The sequence below is a fragment of the Ciona robusta genome, chromosome 6 (genome assembly GCF_009617815.1).
Source record: "Ciona robusta chromosome 6, ASM961781v2".
Classification (NCBI taxonomy): domain Eukaryota; kingdom Metazoa; phylum Chordata; class Ascidiacea; order Phlebobranchia; family Cionidae; genus Ciona; species Ciona robusta.
In genome coordinates this window covers 1626586-1643193 of record NC_143240.1, presented here as the reverse complement: position 1 = coordinate 1643193, position 16608 = coordinate 1626586, and the positions used below count along the sequence as shown (strand labels likewise).

At 37.0% G+C, this 16608-nt stretch overlaps 2 protein-coding genes across 3 annotated transcripts in view; both read left to right on the top strand.

Annotated features, from left to right (window-relative positions):
* The window catches only part of LOC149734782 (uncharacterized), a 45285-nt gene that overhangs the window by 6077 nt on the left and 22600 nt on the right, over positions 1 to 16608 (top strand). The window contains exon 2 of the mRNA XM_089879439.1: positions 484 to 524. The gene's annotated coding sequence lies outside the window, so the exon portion shown is untranslated. The remainder of the gene's footprint in view (positions 1 to 483; positions 525 to 16608) is intronic.
* LOC149734783 (uncharacterized) lies at positions 1540 to 15786 on the top strand. Of its 2 annotated transcripts, XM_089879453.1 has the most exons (4): positions 1540 to 3303; positions 10228 to 10254; positions 13897 to 14039; positions 14477 to 15786. In XM_089879453.1, the coding sequence occupies exons 1-4, from the start codon at positions 1638 to 1640 to the stop codon at positions 14960 to 14962; spliced, it is 2322 nt and encodes a 773-aa protein (XP_089735579.1). In that variant the 5' UTR covers positions 1540 to 1637; the 3' UTR covers positions 14963 to 15786. The 2 variants fall into 2 exon arrangements, with proteins under 2 accessions (XP_089735579.1, XP_089735580.1); XM_089879454.1 differs by lacking the exon at positions 10228 to 10254.

Sequence of the window (16608 nt, the reverse complement as noted above, 5' to 3'; positions counted from 1 at the left end):
ATGACGTCTCAGTGCGGTCATCTGCACGGACGTGTATTGGACCTGCGAAAATTAATCAGTTAAAATATATTAAAATATGAATAAATAGCATTTTCTGTAAATGACACTAAAAGTTATTTTTCGAAAGAAAAGTTAAAAAAATACTATATTACTTCCTAAACTAACTTATCCCTTCGAATTAAACCATATTTCCTTAAAATGTTTTACTAAAAATACATTTTCCAAATTGGGATTTTTAATTGAACCCTTATTCTCTAGTTCGAGATGTAGCAGGGCAATAAAGGAAATAGTCTTGTCTATTGTATATTAGCCGGGTCTGTGCCGAGCGTCGTGTCCGTATGCCACGCCATATGTTCATTTATTCGGGCACATGTTGAAACGATTAATAGGACCTTTACCCACGGAAATGGGACCGCTTTCGCCATGTACTTTTATTGTATTATTTAAAAAATCAAAGTGTTTTATTTTTTCCTTTTTTTACAGAATTTTAAAAAGATGAAAATGAATCTAAAGTCCTACGATTGGTAAGTCTGTATCATTAATTTGTGTAATAGTAAAGTTACTTTTGCTTTATTATATTTTGCGATAAATGTTTTCATACATAGGTTACGTTTACCACAATGCGACAAAAACTCGCTGTAGTAGCTTTAAAATACAACTCTAAAAAGGGCATAATGTCGTTATATTAAAGCACCGCGAAATCGCCTTGTTTTCGACAGCGGTCCTATTGTTTTTGCTCAAACCGCGCGCCGACGCGAACCACTCGTATATAAGCCGAACAGAAAAACGCAGCAGATGGCCCATTGCTTACTCCCATACGAGTACGGCACCAGTCTTCCATTCGAGCTTGGAGCTCAACCGTAAAGGACTGATCGAAAATTTGTTTAAATTCAAACAATCTACAATAAAGACAAGTTCAAGCCTTGGAAAGAAAAATATTCAATTATAAAACAGTTTAGTCAGTTTGGAGGCCAGAATTACAGTTTCTAAGATTCAAGTTCGCATAGCGCAAGAGAGAAATTAAAATATTTTCGAAAAAAAGAATATTTTTGATAATATTTTTTCGACTATATAACTAAATAAAAGTAGTTTTATATATACTTTATAAAAGGTACGTGCATAACCAGCATATAAGTATACGCAGCGACATGCATGATCGTAAATAAATGGCGACGTTGAATTCTTCGGAGTTCGTTGTCAATTTCTAAACCATATATCATAAATCAAAAAATGGTATCATTTAAGTTAAACATAATATTCCAATTTTTAAATATTTGGCAACTTTGTAACATTTTTGACTTATTATATGCGCGTACATTTTATGCGTCTAAGTTTTGACGATGTTGGAAAACAAGTTAGTTTTAATTTCAAGTTCTAATGATGAGCAGAGTATCTGAAGCATCATTGAATAACTCATTGAGAAATCACAATTAAGTACCTAGTTAGGTTAATGTATATATGAAACTGTGGAACGAATACTGATTTGGTTAAAATGACTTTAGCTTTAATAAAATTGAACTTTTATTTTCTGCTTTACAGTTATTTCACAAAAAGATTTAAAAAATTTGAAATTTTCGTCAAAATTTTACAAAGATTCCCGCTGAGAAATCCTTAAATGCTGATTTAGAATAACGTCTATGCCAGTTTCGCTCGGTCAGTCTGTGACTACTTCTCCCTCTGCAAAATCTGCATCAATTCTTAACCAGCAACATCCCGGAATAGCAACGGACTTCATCACTATGGCAACCGCTGCATCCGGAGAACTGAACGGTTTCCACCATCTGCATCATCACCACCATCCATCGGAGCAATATTACAGACACGAGCACTATCACCATCACTTCCACCACCCCAACTTTGACGGTTACCCCAACTACAACGATAGAGATACCCCTATCGCTGGAGACATGCAGAAAAACAACCTGCATAATTTCGCATCGAAATCAATGGGCTTGGAAGGTGAAAAATTGGATGAAAATTGCAACAAGTCTCCTAACTATCTTCCGCCTATCGGAGACGCTCTTCTCCGTCGTGACAATCGTTCCGATGCCTCGAAGAACAATGCAAAGGAAGAAGATGAGAGCGGGTGCTCAAAATTCGTGATGCAAGAGACCGACAACTCTCTCACAGAGCTCCAGAAGTCCTCCGCGGTCAGCGAGCACGAGAAAAAAGAAGAAGTGCAATTGAAAACTAACGATGCGCCGGAAGATTTTTCAGTGAAGACTGAGCAATCAGAGTTGTATCAATTCCACACGAGGAACTTCTCAATCTTTACTCCATCATCCCAAAGAGGTACTCCGGATGAAGGAATGAATCTTATCCCCGTTGAGACCACGGACCACACATCAATAGATTCTTACTTCAGATCCGATGCAACCAATGCCAACCCTAACAGCAACCCAATAGACAGCGTCCCTTCCAGCGTCGACGGGCCAAGTTACGCTACTCTCACACCCCTACAACCTCTGCCATCGATATCATCAGTTTCCGACAAATACATGCCCACCAATGAAACCAGCTACGCAACTCTTACCAACCAAGAGCTTACCGATTGCAGCAGCTACTCAAAAATGGGCGGAATGGGGCACAGTTTACCTCCGCTTTCAAACAGAATGATCTTGAACGGTCTTGCAGCTCAAACTCGTGGAGGAATGCAATCACAAGCTGCTATAGATGCGGTTAACCAAGCTGCAGCTGCAGCAGTTGGGCTTTCACATTACAACAAACCAGTGTTGTCATCTAATATAATACCACCACCACCTCCGGTTTCAAACCCCTACGATCCCCATGTTTTCGGGAGGATTGATCAATGCAATGATATGGGTGCTGGCTTTCCTGGCGGGCATATGTTTCCGCATAGAAGTACTGGGTTTGTATCACAATATGGGCTCCAAGACCTATCTTCATCACTCCAAGTCAGCGCGCCTTCTGAGCGAAGAAGACCGACTCACGAAGATATTCCCGCCGACAATGGAAAGCGCCATTCCGGCAGCGATCGCCTCGGAGGGTCGGGCCTGCAGCCGCATTCATCTAACTCCGCTAGTTCTTCCCGCACTCAACAGATCGAAGAAGTCAACACGAAAGAGGTTGCTTCGAAAATCACCCAAGAACTTAAACGTTATAGCATCCCGCAAGCAATTTTTGCACAAAGGGTGCTTTGTAGAAGCCAGGGCACACTTTCGGATCTTCTACGCAATCCTAAACCGTGGTCAAAACTGAAGAGTGGACGCGAGACCTTCCGAAGGATGTGGAAATGGCTTCAGGAACCAGAGTTTCAACGTATGTCATCTTTAAGGCTTGCCGGTGAGTTAACTTGATATTTTTGTAAAAAAATTAAGAATATAGAAGTGTTAATTGTTTGATTGAAATACTTAGTAATTTATGAATCTGTTTGGTATGTCTTTAGTAGTTTCTGCGATATGCGCTTCTGTTTTAAACATCCGCACTTGTTTTAGGCATACTGCCACAAAAGGAAATTTTAAGGGTATTTGTGTAACCGAAAACTTGGGCAAAGATAGGCTCTAGTGTAAGACGTTTATAGGGATAGTTCTATTTAAACTGTCTGTTCTGCGGAACTTGGTATTCGAATCTTTGCGGTAGGGACAATCAAATCGGTTAAATTTTGCGAGATTCGTCGCAATGAAAATGCGTTTTGTAATACCCTATTGATCATATGTATAAAACCAAGTGTAAAAATTAGTCTGCGCACATTGCATGTAAAATTAGGTACATATTCGTCCACCGTTGACAACTCATCTTTTTTCTACCGTTCTTCTAAAGTTTTGGTTATTTTGACACGAAAATGTCTTTATATATTAGTAGCCTTTCATATTTATGCTGTTAGGTTTTATGTTGGACCTTGCCCGTTGGACAATGTTGGATAAAAAGTCATACCAGATAATGCACTCTGTAAAATATAAAACAAATTTTGTGATTCGAAACACGAAACAATTCTTGGCCGTATACCGTTTTTCTGGATTAATGTTTCCAATACTTTTGAATGGTTACCTTAACTATGAAATTAAAGTTGTACGAAACTCGCAGAATTACACCAAGTCGCAACGGCGGTGTTAGCGTAAGGACCAATAGGACCCAGTTTTGTCGTAACCTTTTCATTACTGGTTTCTAATTAAACCAGATGGGGAACCGGACCGCTCCTCTGATTGTTTCACTACGGCAGTTCTCATTACGGCTAGGCCTATACAATGTAGCGCGCGCACGTCCTGCACCCTTGGGTATTACTGGCCGCTATAATGAAGAACGCTTGGCTTACTGTACGGCACGTGCCTTGATTGTGATGTAATAACTCTGTTCACGTTTCATCGCGCACCTTGCAGAAACCAATTCGTGACGTTTTGATTAGAAAAAGTCGAAAACCGCGTCAAACGTGTTTTTGATGGATTCGGGCACAGAAATGGCGATTTAAAAGTAAAAGACCCTGAATATGTCTTCTGAAACCGGGGAACTAGGAAATATTTGCGGCTAGTTCTTCTCTAACTGAGATTCCCACGTCCCATTGATTTCCGAGTTCGATTTCAAAATAAACGAAGATTGTTTAGTTTATAACGACCAGCGAAGAAATCGAGCCAGAAATCGATGATAAATCTCGGTTAATTCACCAATATTGGCTGTGAATTATTGGCGAAATCGCCGATTGTGGGTTTCACGGTAAAAGCCGGTACTTCAGTAAAAATGCGATTAATTTTAAGTGCCCTATACCTTGAAAGACCATCGCGCGTGTTATGTAATCCAAACATCAAAAGCAATGCGTTTTTTTCATCAAATCTTCAAACGATTTTTCGTTTCTAATTACCGGTATTGCAGTGTGTCAGTTTCATACCATTTCCAGAGCCTTTTTTCGTAATACTTTAGTTTAATTCTATACGCAATAAAAGCTCGGATTTCGGCGCTGACTTTTAATGCAATCAGTACCACAGCGGACGCAGCGAACTCGCCGAAAGCAATATGTTGTTGCGATTCCCAGGGGTGCAAAAACCTGATTAGGACAGACGTTTCGGGAAAGAAGTGGACACGAGTGACCACTGGGCCGTGCCGGACAAGGCATTAACAGCGCAATACAATATTAAAACCACCTGCCACGAGCAGACGTATGTAGCCTGCAAAATTTAATGCAAAATAATGAACCGGCTGCTGTAATAAACGTTCGCCACATGTACTTGCAAATAATGATCCAGTAACTAGCAATTGGTGTGTGTGGCATACATACATGTATATCTAACTTGGTCTAACGCTTGTATGTGGGTTTTACGTTATATATAGTAGGGTGGGGGAAGATGGGACACCTTTTGATTTTATTTTCTCGTCGCATTTGATAGTCAAAGAACATTTAATGAATTATAAAAATGCATTCTAACGACTCCTATAAACCGTTGTTGAATATTTAAAATAAGGTCGGGATACTTGGATATTATGTGATAAAGGTGTCCCATCTTCTCCCATCTTACCATACAGAACATATATTTTGCTCTTTTAGTTAACCAAACGACTATACAAAATGGGAAGAAAAAATAGAATGAAAATAGGTGTCCTATCTCCCCCACCCTACTATACATTCCTATGCCAAAGATATAGTTACGTTTTTCTGTTGTAATGTGACTATATTTTAGTATACACGGGGTCTAGTTTATTTTTCGGTAAAAGAAATGGCAAACATTTGTTTGTTAAAACTTAGTTTGCATTGAAGTTTCAAAACTCTACGTTAAAGTTCCGTTGTGTATCTTTTTTAGAGAAGCCTATTTTGTATATATATAAGCCAACATTGTATAAGGGCAAAACTCGTATAAAACAAAAACAAGGGCGACGCTCTAAACCCGCCACGTAGATATCTTTTAAATTGAAAGCTTTAAATCTTGTGGAATTTAACCAGCGACCTTTGAGTTTGGAATACGATTGCGTCACGCAACGCTCAGGTATACGACAATGCGAAATAGTGTGTGCGTTGTACGGACCCGAGAGACGCTAAAATCGATAACTGCTGCGTATTCTCATTTTCTGTCGTCGCTGCTGAAGCGTTGGTTGCATTAAGCCCGCCAGCCCGTTCTATAGGACTGCCCTGTAATTCTCCAGCGCGCTACCGACAGATGTGCGGAGTAGGATGGGGAGAATAAAAGAAACAAAACCACCCCGGAGTGGGGGAGAATGAAAGAGAAAAAGATGAGCAGTTGTACTGATATGCATGCGCTTGTACAAGCGATAAAAAGAAATCAAACATATGTCGCTTCTTTTACTGCCCGATTTATTTACACCATAAACAACGTAAATTTTTGGACATAGAAAACATATACTTTCCATCTGACCCTGAAATTCTGCCCAGCTAAAAATCTCCTGGCGCTTTAATGTTAATTTCACGCCTCTCTCTCTGTCACTGCAAGTAGCTAAAACTATACATCATCATCAACTGGTCGAATTGCCCTAATTCCTGCATACAAGGCCGTGATTTATATCTGTAATGTGAATATATATGTGTTGATAAAATATTAGGACACATGAAAAGAAATAGCTGTGAAAATAAATGTCCTTTTCAAGTTATATTTATCATTTAGGTATTTTATTATAGGATATGACGTTTACGTGCCTATCGACATGTGGTAAAATATATTGCTTTCGTTTTAAACACCAGAGACACATGGTGTAATCATATACATCTCATGCTTACTGTTCAGTTATAACATGAGTGTCTTCTCAAACACTAGGCAAACATGGTGTAACCATACACATTATGCTCACTGCCGAGTTAGAAAATAGGTGTCTTTCCATACAGCAAACACACATGGTGTAATTATACACCTCATGCTTACTGTTAATTTATAACACGGGTGTCTTCTTGTTCAGCAAACACACATGATGTATTCATACACCTCATGCTTACTGTTAAGTTATAACATGGGTGTCTTCTTATACACCAGGCACACATGGTGTATTCATACACCTCATGCTCACTCTTGAGTTATAACATGGGTGTCTTCTTATACACCAAACACACGGTATATAGGCACATACTTCATCATACAACATAAATTGAGGTGCACATACTCAAAATTTGTCCCGTTTACCCCAATTTAGTCCCAAAATACACTGTAATAGTTACTGTAAATAGTTCTCAGTATGTTAGATACCAAATGTACAGTTACACATCAGAAGCAACCGGTCGTTTGAAGATCTAGCTAGTAGTGATGCTTCAAGTAGTTTCTAATTGCTTTTGATGACGGTTTAAAGTATTTGTTCAGATGGTTCTTGTTGTGTTAGCTTTATATTTTTACGCTGCCCGTTGTCTTGTTTAATAGAACGGTAATACAGTCGGAATTTAATTATAAATTGATAGAATTTTGCAACATTTTGAAACTAGAATTTTAAACACGAGATACAAATTCGATTAATTAATTAAACAGTTATATGAGATTCTCTTTGAAAGACGCGTAACTAATTTATTTCAAAGCAATATGTCACGTTTTATTTGCCCAACAAAAGTACATGATTACTGTTTCGCGTTAAAATCAAGTTTTTGCTTAAAAAGTAACTCTTTTTTACAAAACGTTTTGAAGCAGAGTAAAAATTGAAGTTTTTTGATCTTATACCATTTTAAAAGTATGTTTCTCATCTTATATTATAACACACCTATATCTAGCAACAATACAGTATACGAAATCGTGTTTCAGAAGCAACTTGAGCAAATTCCCCTCCAAAATACGATTTCTGAATAAATTATTACGGCGAGTACTTTTTTAAGGGAGATCCCCTGTATTGATCCATAATGATTGATCTAACGCTTGTTGTAAAACCACTTCGATTTCCTGGGCAATCAAAAATCTATACTACTGGAGTTGCAACAGTCAGAATGAACCGGTTATAACCGCTTTCATACCTGCTAAAGCGTGGTATATAACTATTACGTCAACGATTTGCGTAATCAGCCAAAACACTTTTAGAAAATGTAGGAAAATAAGATAACATACAGTAGTAGGGTGGGGGGATGGGATAGAATTGAAGTTTTTACTAAGTTCAAAAGTAGGCCGTGAAGCTATCGGTGACGTTTAAAATAGCTCCAAAATTACTCTGAAAATTTTCCGGCTCCAAAATGTGGATGACATCTTGTTTATCAATTGCGTAATAATGGTTTAAAAATCGCTGACGCACACTACTTTAGCATATAATATACAAATATCCTGATCTTGTTTTAAACAAATAACCACGGTCTATGGGAGTCGTGTAAATACGGTTTTAAAACTTTCTGAATTTGCTTTGTTGACTACCAAATGGGACGAGAAAATAGTATAATAAGGCGTCCCATCCTACTATACACATATTTCTATATAAGAGAGCAGAACAAAAATAGTTGGAATATTTTACAACTGTCGGTATCCTAAAAAAGGATTATAAAATACTCTATATGGATCGTTTTATAAACATTGCGTTCGATTATATAATTACACTATCATTTTGTTTAAGTACCTAAAATGTGTTTTTTTAACATTCGTTTGCAATGTGTTTACCGGTTTTAATTTTTATCCAAATTATGCAACGAACTTAAGGTTTTTTATTCGTTTCATAAAAAAATGAAAATCAGTTTTATCTTTTTATAGTACACCTTTTAACTGGTAAGTGTTAGAATTACCTACTTTTCTATAGGAGATTTTAAATAAACATAAGTGCCGAGCCCCTAATTACTGCAAGGCATAGTTAGAATAGGTTTAAATTAAAGAAATTGAGAAAAAGTAATGCTATTTTGACTATAGATTATAATAATTGCGAATTCTCGCGCAAAATTATTTGTTAAAACGAATTAAATCCAATGTACCATTAGACTAACTTTTATTGCCAAGTTAAACGTCGTACTGTGACATGACTTTTTCGCTGTGTGACATCATAAAGGTGTTTGTCTGTTCTTCTAGTATTGCATTGAACGTTCATTACGTAACAGAGAGTTTATTTTTCTCGAATTTACTCTATGATTTTTGATTCTGCCAATTCACTGTTCGCTTTGATTGAAACCAAGTTTGGAATTTCGAGTTTTTAAAGCGCCGCCATTTTGTTTAAGGTCACCTCAGGTCAAAGTTAACTCTAACTTAAACAAGACTTTAACATTAAAGCGTTATTAAGCTTAAGTATAACTTAAGCTAAGTTTAAGCATAACTTGAGCTCTTAAGTATCAGGTGTATTGTAGTTTACATAATCTGTATTTACCTGTTTTCGTCTATTGAATTTTTATAAGACTTAACCTAAACAAATAAAAACCGACTTTTTTAAGCATACTTTTCTTAAATCGCTTGTTTTTATTAAATTTTGAGTTCATTCAAAGATTAATTTAAGTTTCTGGTCTATTGCCTCTTGTTATATAAAATAAATTGAAATATTAATTTAGAATTTATGAATTTAACTACAGTGTCAGTGTAACACAAAAGCCAAATCCAAGAGGTTTAAATTTAGCGATGGCAAAAAAATGTTACGTCACAGTGTATGATGTTTACTTAGCGCGCTTATTTCCGAATCCTCTGTTACGTCATCAGCTAACACAATCGCTATTGTTACGCGTATAATAGCAGATGGTTCCGATAGCGCGCAAACCAGCTGCAGTAGTATAAGGACTTGTTCAGTATTTTCAAGCCCCATTAAAGACTAGTTAAACTAGGAATTAAAAACGGTACATTGCCCGGAATATTGTAAACCTTATAAACCATAACTGGTTACGCCATTCAAAAGATAAAACATTCTACATAATAAAGTAAGGTGGGGGAAGGTAGGACACCTTATCATTCTATTTTCTCGTCACATTTTTTAGTAAACAAAGAAAATTCAAATAATCATAAATCTTCACAACTTCCATAGACCGTTGTTAATTGTTTAAAAATACGATCGGGATATTTGCATATTCTGTGCTAAAAGTGTCCTATCTTCCCCCACCCTACTGTATTTGAGTTCGGGGTAAATGTGGTTTAAGTTTAACAAAATTAATAGCGGGAAAATGTATGTGGTTTATGTTTTCATTATCTTGTATCGTCTAATTTAGTGGTAAACAAGTATATACAAAACTGTATCCCCACGACTGTGAAAGAGCGTTGTTAATTCTTAAAAAACGCCAGAAAATAGGGGATATCTTTGCCTGTATAGGTTATATACCTATGTACAGGGCTATGTTTCAGATAGATTGATTTATAACTCATTTGTAATGCCACAGCGTTAATGTCTTCAATTTTTGTTTATTATTTGTAGGAAGAGAAGAGGCAAGCGGCAAAATAGGTAATCAAAATTTCTGTTTTCTGCTTTATAGATTTGTGTGCTTGTACTGTCCTATGTTGTCTGAACAATTTGCGTTTTTTTTTTTATTGAATTACGAAAAATATGGCGAAAATAGAGTTGGAAAATACTTTTAGTCGAGCATGTTATTCTTGTAACGCGGTCGCATAAGTCATAATTTGTAATCAATAATTGTGGTGTTAGTTTATAGGATATTAAAAACTAGGCATAAAAACGGTAAGAAAGTAAGAGCGGTAAAAAGTGATAACCCTCCCAAATCTCATTAACTTAGTTGTTAAAAGTTAGTAATATGTAAATTACGTAGTGCCTGCCGTGTGGTGCTTGTCCTGTTTCTCCTTTGTCGTATTTAGATTCCTTGCCGCTTGGTGTCTCCAAGGGCCAACCACGCCTTTTCGGGAATTTTTTGGACGCCGGTTTTCGGTCAAAAACGTCTGGCTGTAACCGCACTGGGCCCGAGCGGCCGGGGTCGGGTTTTCACTATTTCTTGAAGCTGTGTTTTCGTTTATGCCTGCCTCCAAGCCTGGTCGCAGGGCCTCTTAACGATTTTCCCCCTCTCAACCAGTACAGTGCGCGGCGGCAGACTGGCAATATATGACCACCAATGGGAAATTATTTACGGCTTCGGCGCGCGCAGGAGCACTGGTAATTGGTAACTAGATGAGTGCGAGCCACGTTAATGGAGCAGAGGCTAGGGCAAGCCGAAAATCAAATTATCAAAATCGTGCTTGAAACTTAAAGGCACAGCGGAGCAATACTGCTTCGTTTTATCGCTAGATTTTCAATCACCCGTCTTTATTTAAAATCATGTTAGTGCCTAATACACGATGTACCTGCTAACAGGATTTCACGGCTACGCGGATATTAAATATGTTTGTACCGTGTCGACAACCCCGCCTGTAACCGCTGAGATTTAAAAAATCGGGACGAAAAATAGCAGAAATTATTTTAATAAAAAATATGAAATTTTAACAAAAATTAACGATTTTCTAAAAGCAGCAGTAATGCTTAAAATTGGTGATCATTTTGGCGTAACATGTTTTTTTAATTTTGGTATATTTGTTTCATGTGAACATGAAAAAAGTGAATATTTAACGGGTTTAAAAAGTTGTTTTATTTAAAGTGTGAACTTAATTTGTATAATTCTGATCCAAATTTTTGGTAAAGCCCATTGGGTAATTATATATACATTCTTTGGCTGGGTGTGTAGGCGGAATGTTTTCCCCAGCTTATTTTAGTTTAGGCCGATTTATTTCCGCACTTTTTAGCGCGCCTATTTTCGCTCAGGAACCCAGCGCGGTGCATTTTATTAACCAGTCGCCGTGGATTATTTGATTAGCTACGAATTTAGGCGACCTCGTACCGTGTACCAGGCTGGGACGTCGCTGCCGTGGTGGAATATTATTGAAAATAACGCAGAAAAAACTTGGTAAAACGTGTCCCGACGCCACGGGCTCTGGCCGCCAGCCCTCCGACAAAATATAGACGCGATTTATGCTTGATTTGGCAGGGCTTACTGCATTGATTTTCTTACGAGACTTCCGTATTCCTCGACCAGATATTGCGCGCGGTGAATAAAAAAATCTTAAAAATTACGACTGAAAACATGCAGAGTTCTGACCTTACGCTATTAGGTCACACATCTCGATTTTGATGAGAAATCGAATAGATTTTAATGAAATATGCGATGAAAATATGACACGTATTGAATGATTATAGAAATCGGATATTTAAATATAGATAGGACCGGTATAATCTCAACTTTGAACTATGTCTCAACACATCGGCACTTATAACAGTGGTTCCCAAAGTTTTTTTTCGCGCGACCCAAATCAGAGTTTTATAAACATCTCACGACCCATAGGTAATCCTTTAGCTGGTGGCCACCTAAAATTTTGGGTTCAAAATGTTCAAATTAACTTTGAAAATGCGCGATAAACATGCTGCGGCAGCGTAATTCGCTTGACTTGCGCAGAGTCGTAAAAACACCGAGTAGTCCAACTGCCGTCTTTGTGTGTTCAAAATAGAGCAAAAGCGGTGACTTTCGCAATGAATTTAAACGAACTTGTTGAGTTTTATTTGCGATTTCCTTTTGTGGAAAGGCGTAAAACAGCTTCTATTTACATTACCAAACATTTTTTTGAAAAAACATATAAATTTACCCCCATTAAATGACTAAAATGTCACAAATCAACCGCTTCTAATTCCATTTTTTGACCTTTTTTGATACAGAAAACAAATAACACTTGTTTTCTACACTTTTCAACCTTTAAATTTGTTTTTAGACTTAAGTTTTTCTCTAATTTACCGAAAAACATGCATTTTCCCTATACTTACTGTGTTATTTTGGAACCAAATTGCCGTTCAATTTGTGTTTTACGTAACAATGGGTTGGACTACTCGGTATTTCTATGGCTCTGGACTTGCGTATAAGGTTAACGATTTATTATGTCACAATAGTATTATGTTCTGTCACAATAGTGATGTATTACGTAAGTTAAGGGACGTTATAGACTTGTTTTCGTACTGTTTTATGGCAGTAAAAACCTTAAACCCCTAATTCCCAGCCAATAAACCCTAACGAATTATGTAATCTGTAACGTAGATCAAACGTAACAATACGCATTCTATGACGTAATAATCTAACCTCTGTTTAATTCATAACGGCTCGTGTGGAAAATACGGTTACGCAGCACGATTTCGCACATTTTCAAAGTTATTTATCGACACAAACGCCCGAGTTTTTTAAATCTTCAACTGTTTGTGTGGATCTTTCAATGTATTATTGAAAAAAAAGGCTAAAATACGATGCATGTGCCTCTTTAACATTCAAGCCTGCTTTAAACCTCCTACATGCCTAATGATTTACGTGTCAATCCCTATTATGACGCAAATATTCGACGTGTAATTGCTATTATGTCGTAATTAATTGCCAGGTTAAACAATCGCTATTATGATGCAATGAATCCACGTGTGAATGCCTACTATTTCGTAACAAACAGCCCACCTGGCTAAGAAAAACATGGTAAATATAAGGCTGAACTACAGCGCAAACCTAACCCGAACGCTTAAAAAGAAAAAAACTCGTTTTAATAAATTTGAATCATCACCTTGGCGCGACCCATTCTACAATCCTGTGCGACCCATGTTTGGGTCGCGACCCATACTTTGGGAACCGCTGACTTATAACAATACCTGATGCTTAGCGACTAAAATCAAAATGTTTTAAATACTTTTTTTTAAATTATAAAATCTTTTGTAAAACATGCGCGATGAGACAGTTTAACAAAATAATTTATTGGTAAAAACATAATTTATTTCTTATAGTTGGTGTTAAAAGTGTATATAGTACTGTGGGGTAATATGGGACATCTTTACAACATAATATCCAAATATCCTGATAGCGTTTTAAACAATTAACAACGGTCTATGGGAGTCGTGAGGATATAGTTTTATATTTATTCAAATATTCTTTGTTTACTACCAAATGGGACGAAAAAATAGAATGAAAAGGTATCCCATCTCCCCCACCCTACTAAACTATATATATATTATATGTAATCTATATCCTTGTTTAGTAGTTTTATATAAAATATGCAACTTTTACTATTGAATCTCTATTTTCAGCTTGCAAACGAAAAGAGGACGAAAAATCTTACGAGAACTCGGTCAATTCTCCGAAGAAACCTCGCTTAGTTTTCACAGATCTGCAGCGTAGAACTTTACACGCTATTTTCAAAGAAAGCAAACGCCCTTCTAAAGAAATGCAGGTAAAAACTACAACTAATGTTTTTTTGAAATTTGAATGAGTGAATGAACGTAACTTTACCCTCGCGTGGTCGAAAAACGTCAGTCGTTATAACACGGGTGTTTCATACACATCCTGCCATCTCACGAGTTACCAAGTATTTTATTATAAAATTTGATTTAGAATCCAATGTTGAATTATAACTGTTGTATCAAATCAGAAAGACAAAGAGTAATAGCCATCCAACTTTTTCAATAAGGTCAAAATACACAACTTCAAACAGCGTTAAAGTTATAGGCGTGTGTAAAAATAAAACTATAACTATATACAACTATTATCGGAAAATATCGGCCTAAATCTCAGGTTCCATTGCATTTCTCGCTGTAGGGCCTCGCCCATGTATATAATATACAATATAATACTCAAATAACATCTAATCTTTTATTCTTGCCATTCCAGATACAAATCTCTCAACAGTTGGGTTTAGAAGTCACAACTGTGAGCAATTTCTTTATGAACGCTCGAAGAAGAAGTTTAGATAAATGGCAGGACGACGAATCAGGGTATAACAGCAAGGAAAACTCACGTTCTAACAACCCATCAAGCGATCACCATCTAAGTGCGTCGCCTAACCACCAACAACAGCAGCAGCAACAACAACAACAACAGCAACAACAGCAGCAACAAGCGTATCAACAGCATACACAAGACAGTCGTTTAAGTTATGCGCCAGGAGAGTCTCTTCTTTCCCCGCTCTGTGGCTCCCCTAGCGGCCATTTGCACTTCCCACCCCCTCACCATTTGCACCACCATAACTTGCACCAGCAGCAGCAAAACACAATGTTATCAGCGTCACACCTAACCTCGTCCGGTCTAGTACACCCGTACCAGTCACAGCACCAGCTTCTAGGCTCTGACGTCACGGGGTTGGTGAATCCCCGTTAGTAGGAATGACTAATCTAACCCTTGATGAGCTTTTAGAAGAACTAACGACAAAATGAACGAATGCAAAACAAATTTCTGATTTTAAAGACTTAGTTCTCAAAACTAGCCCAGTACTGCACACTTGCCACTGTGATCTTGGGCCACAGTTTGTCAGCTGAAATGTCATCCATTTTCGTGCCCGTATTTACCGCCCTGTTAATTCCACCAAAGATTGAATATGTATGATCTCTGTGTCGTGCCGTATTCGTTGTTCCGTGCTGTTCTTGTTATTTATTTCCCACTTATTTCTTCAAACTGTATTTTCTCGCCTCAGTCAAGTTCCTATGCTGATCTAAACAACTACAGTGACGCACAAAAGGACCAATATTTTGTAACAAATCTTATTGTAACGTCACCGAGCTATTTATGACTGACAATCGACGATAAACGCAGCTACCTCAAAATAGAATTCAGCTGCCTCTGCCCTTTATGAAAAGAACGACTTTACAGTGCGCAAAAAACATCGGAGGCAATTATGAATTAGAGAAATTATAGCATTAACTTTTAACAGTGCAATTTCTACAATCACTGCTAAACACTGTCTGGTATAAAACACTCTTCTGTATATAACATTGTGCTTTTGGACCTTAGGTGTTCTATTTATGTACTTACTTAATATACTGTGATATCACATCAAATGTAGCAACTACAATTGCACCAAAGACATCAAAAAATATATAGGACCATTACAACTGCAATTCAAATACACCTTGTACAAGTCACTTATTCGCAGCGAAATTTTTCGTGGTTTTGTCAATAAATTACCAGGAAAACAATAAAATAAACTTGTTTTTTTTGTTTTTAAATATGGACTGTTTTTAGTTTATTTGTAATACATTTCTTTTGTATTTGATATTTTACAAGTTTTTGTGTGGTTTTAGCGAATTTTGGTCATTTTTAACCAACAGTGACGCTTATCCTTGTAAGAGCAGTGTTTGGTACGCTACCAAGAATAACGTCATCAAATATGACGTCATTAAACATGACGTCACCGAAGCGCGCTAAGTGAAAGTTGTTTTGAATCTCGGGGTTATGAAAGATTAATTCGAACGTTTCTTAACCCATGTTCTAACATATAATAATCGATTTTTGCTTGAATAAAATATTTTGCATTACCCTTAATTTCTGTCGTATTTTTTGCCGATAAAGTTATGAAGTACTGATGGCTGAAAAAACACACGTTTTCAATTTGTGACCTGGCCATTACCCACACGCGAGTTTTTTTGCATTTGTTTTTTTTCTGTTTTCCTTTGCATATTTTCGCGGATAGTGTATAGTAGGTTGGGGAAAGTAGGACACCTTTTCATCCTATTTTCTCGTCCCATTTAGTAGTAAACAAAGAACATTTAAAGATTTATAAAACCGTATCCTCACAACTCCCATAAACCGTTGTTAATTGTTTAAAACACCATCAGGAAATTTGGATGTTATGTGCTAATGGTGTCCCATGTTTCCCCACCCTACAGCATATAGTAGAGTGGGGGAAATGGGACGTCTTTCATTCTATTTCTCGCCTTACGAGGATAAATAAGTTAAAATCATTTATTTAACCTAACAGCGGGCACGAGGTTTGTGTATTCCATAAATAAATCTAGAGTTTTTGTATA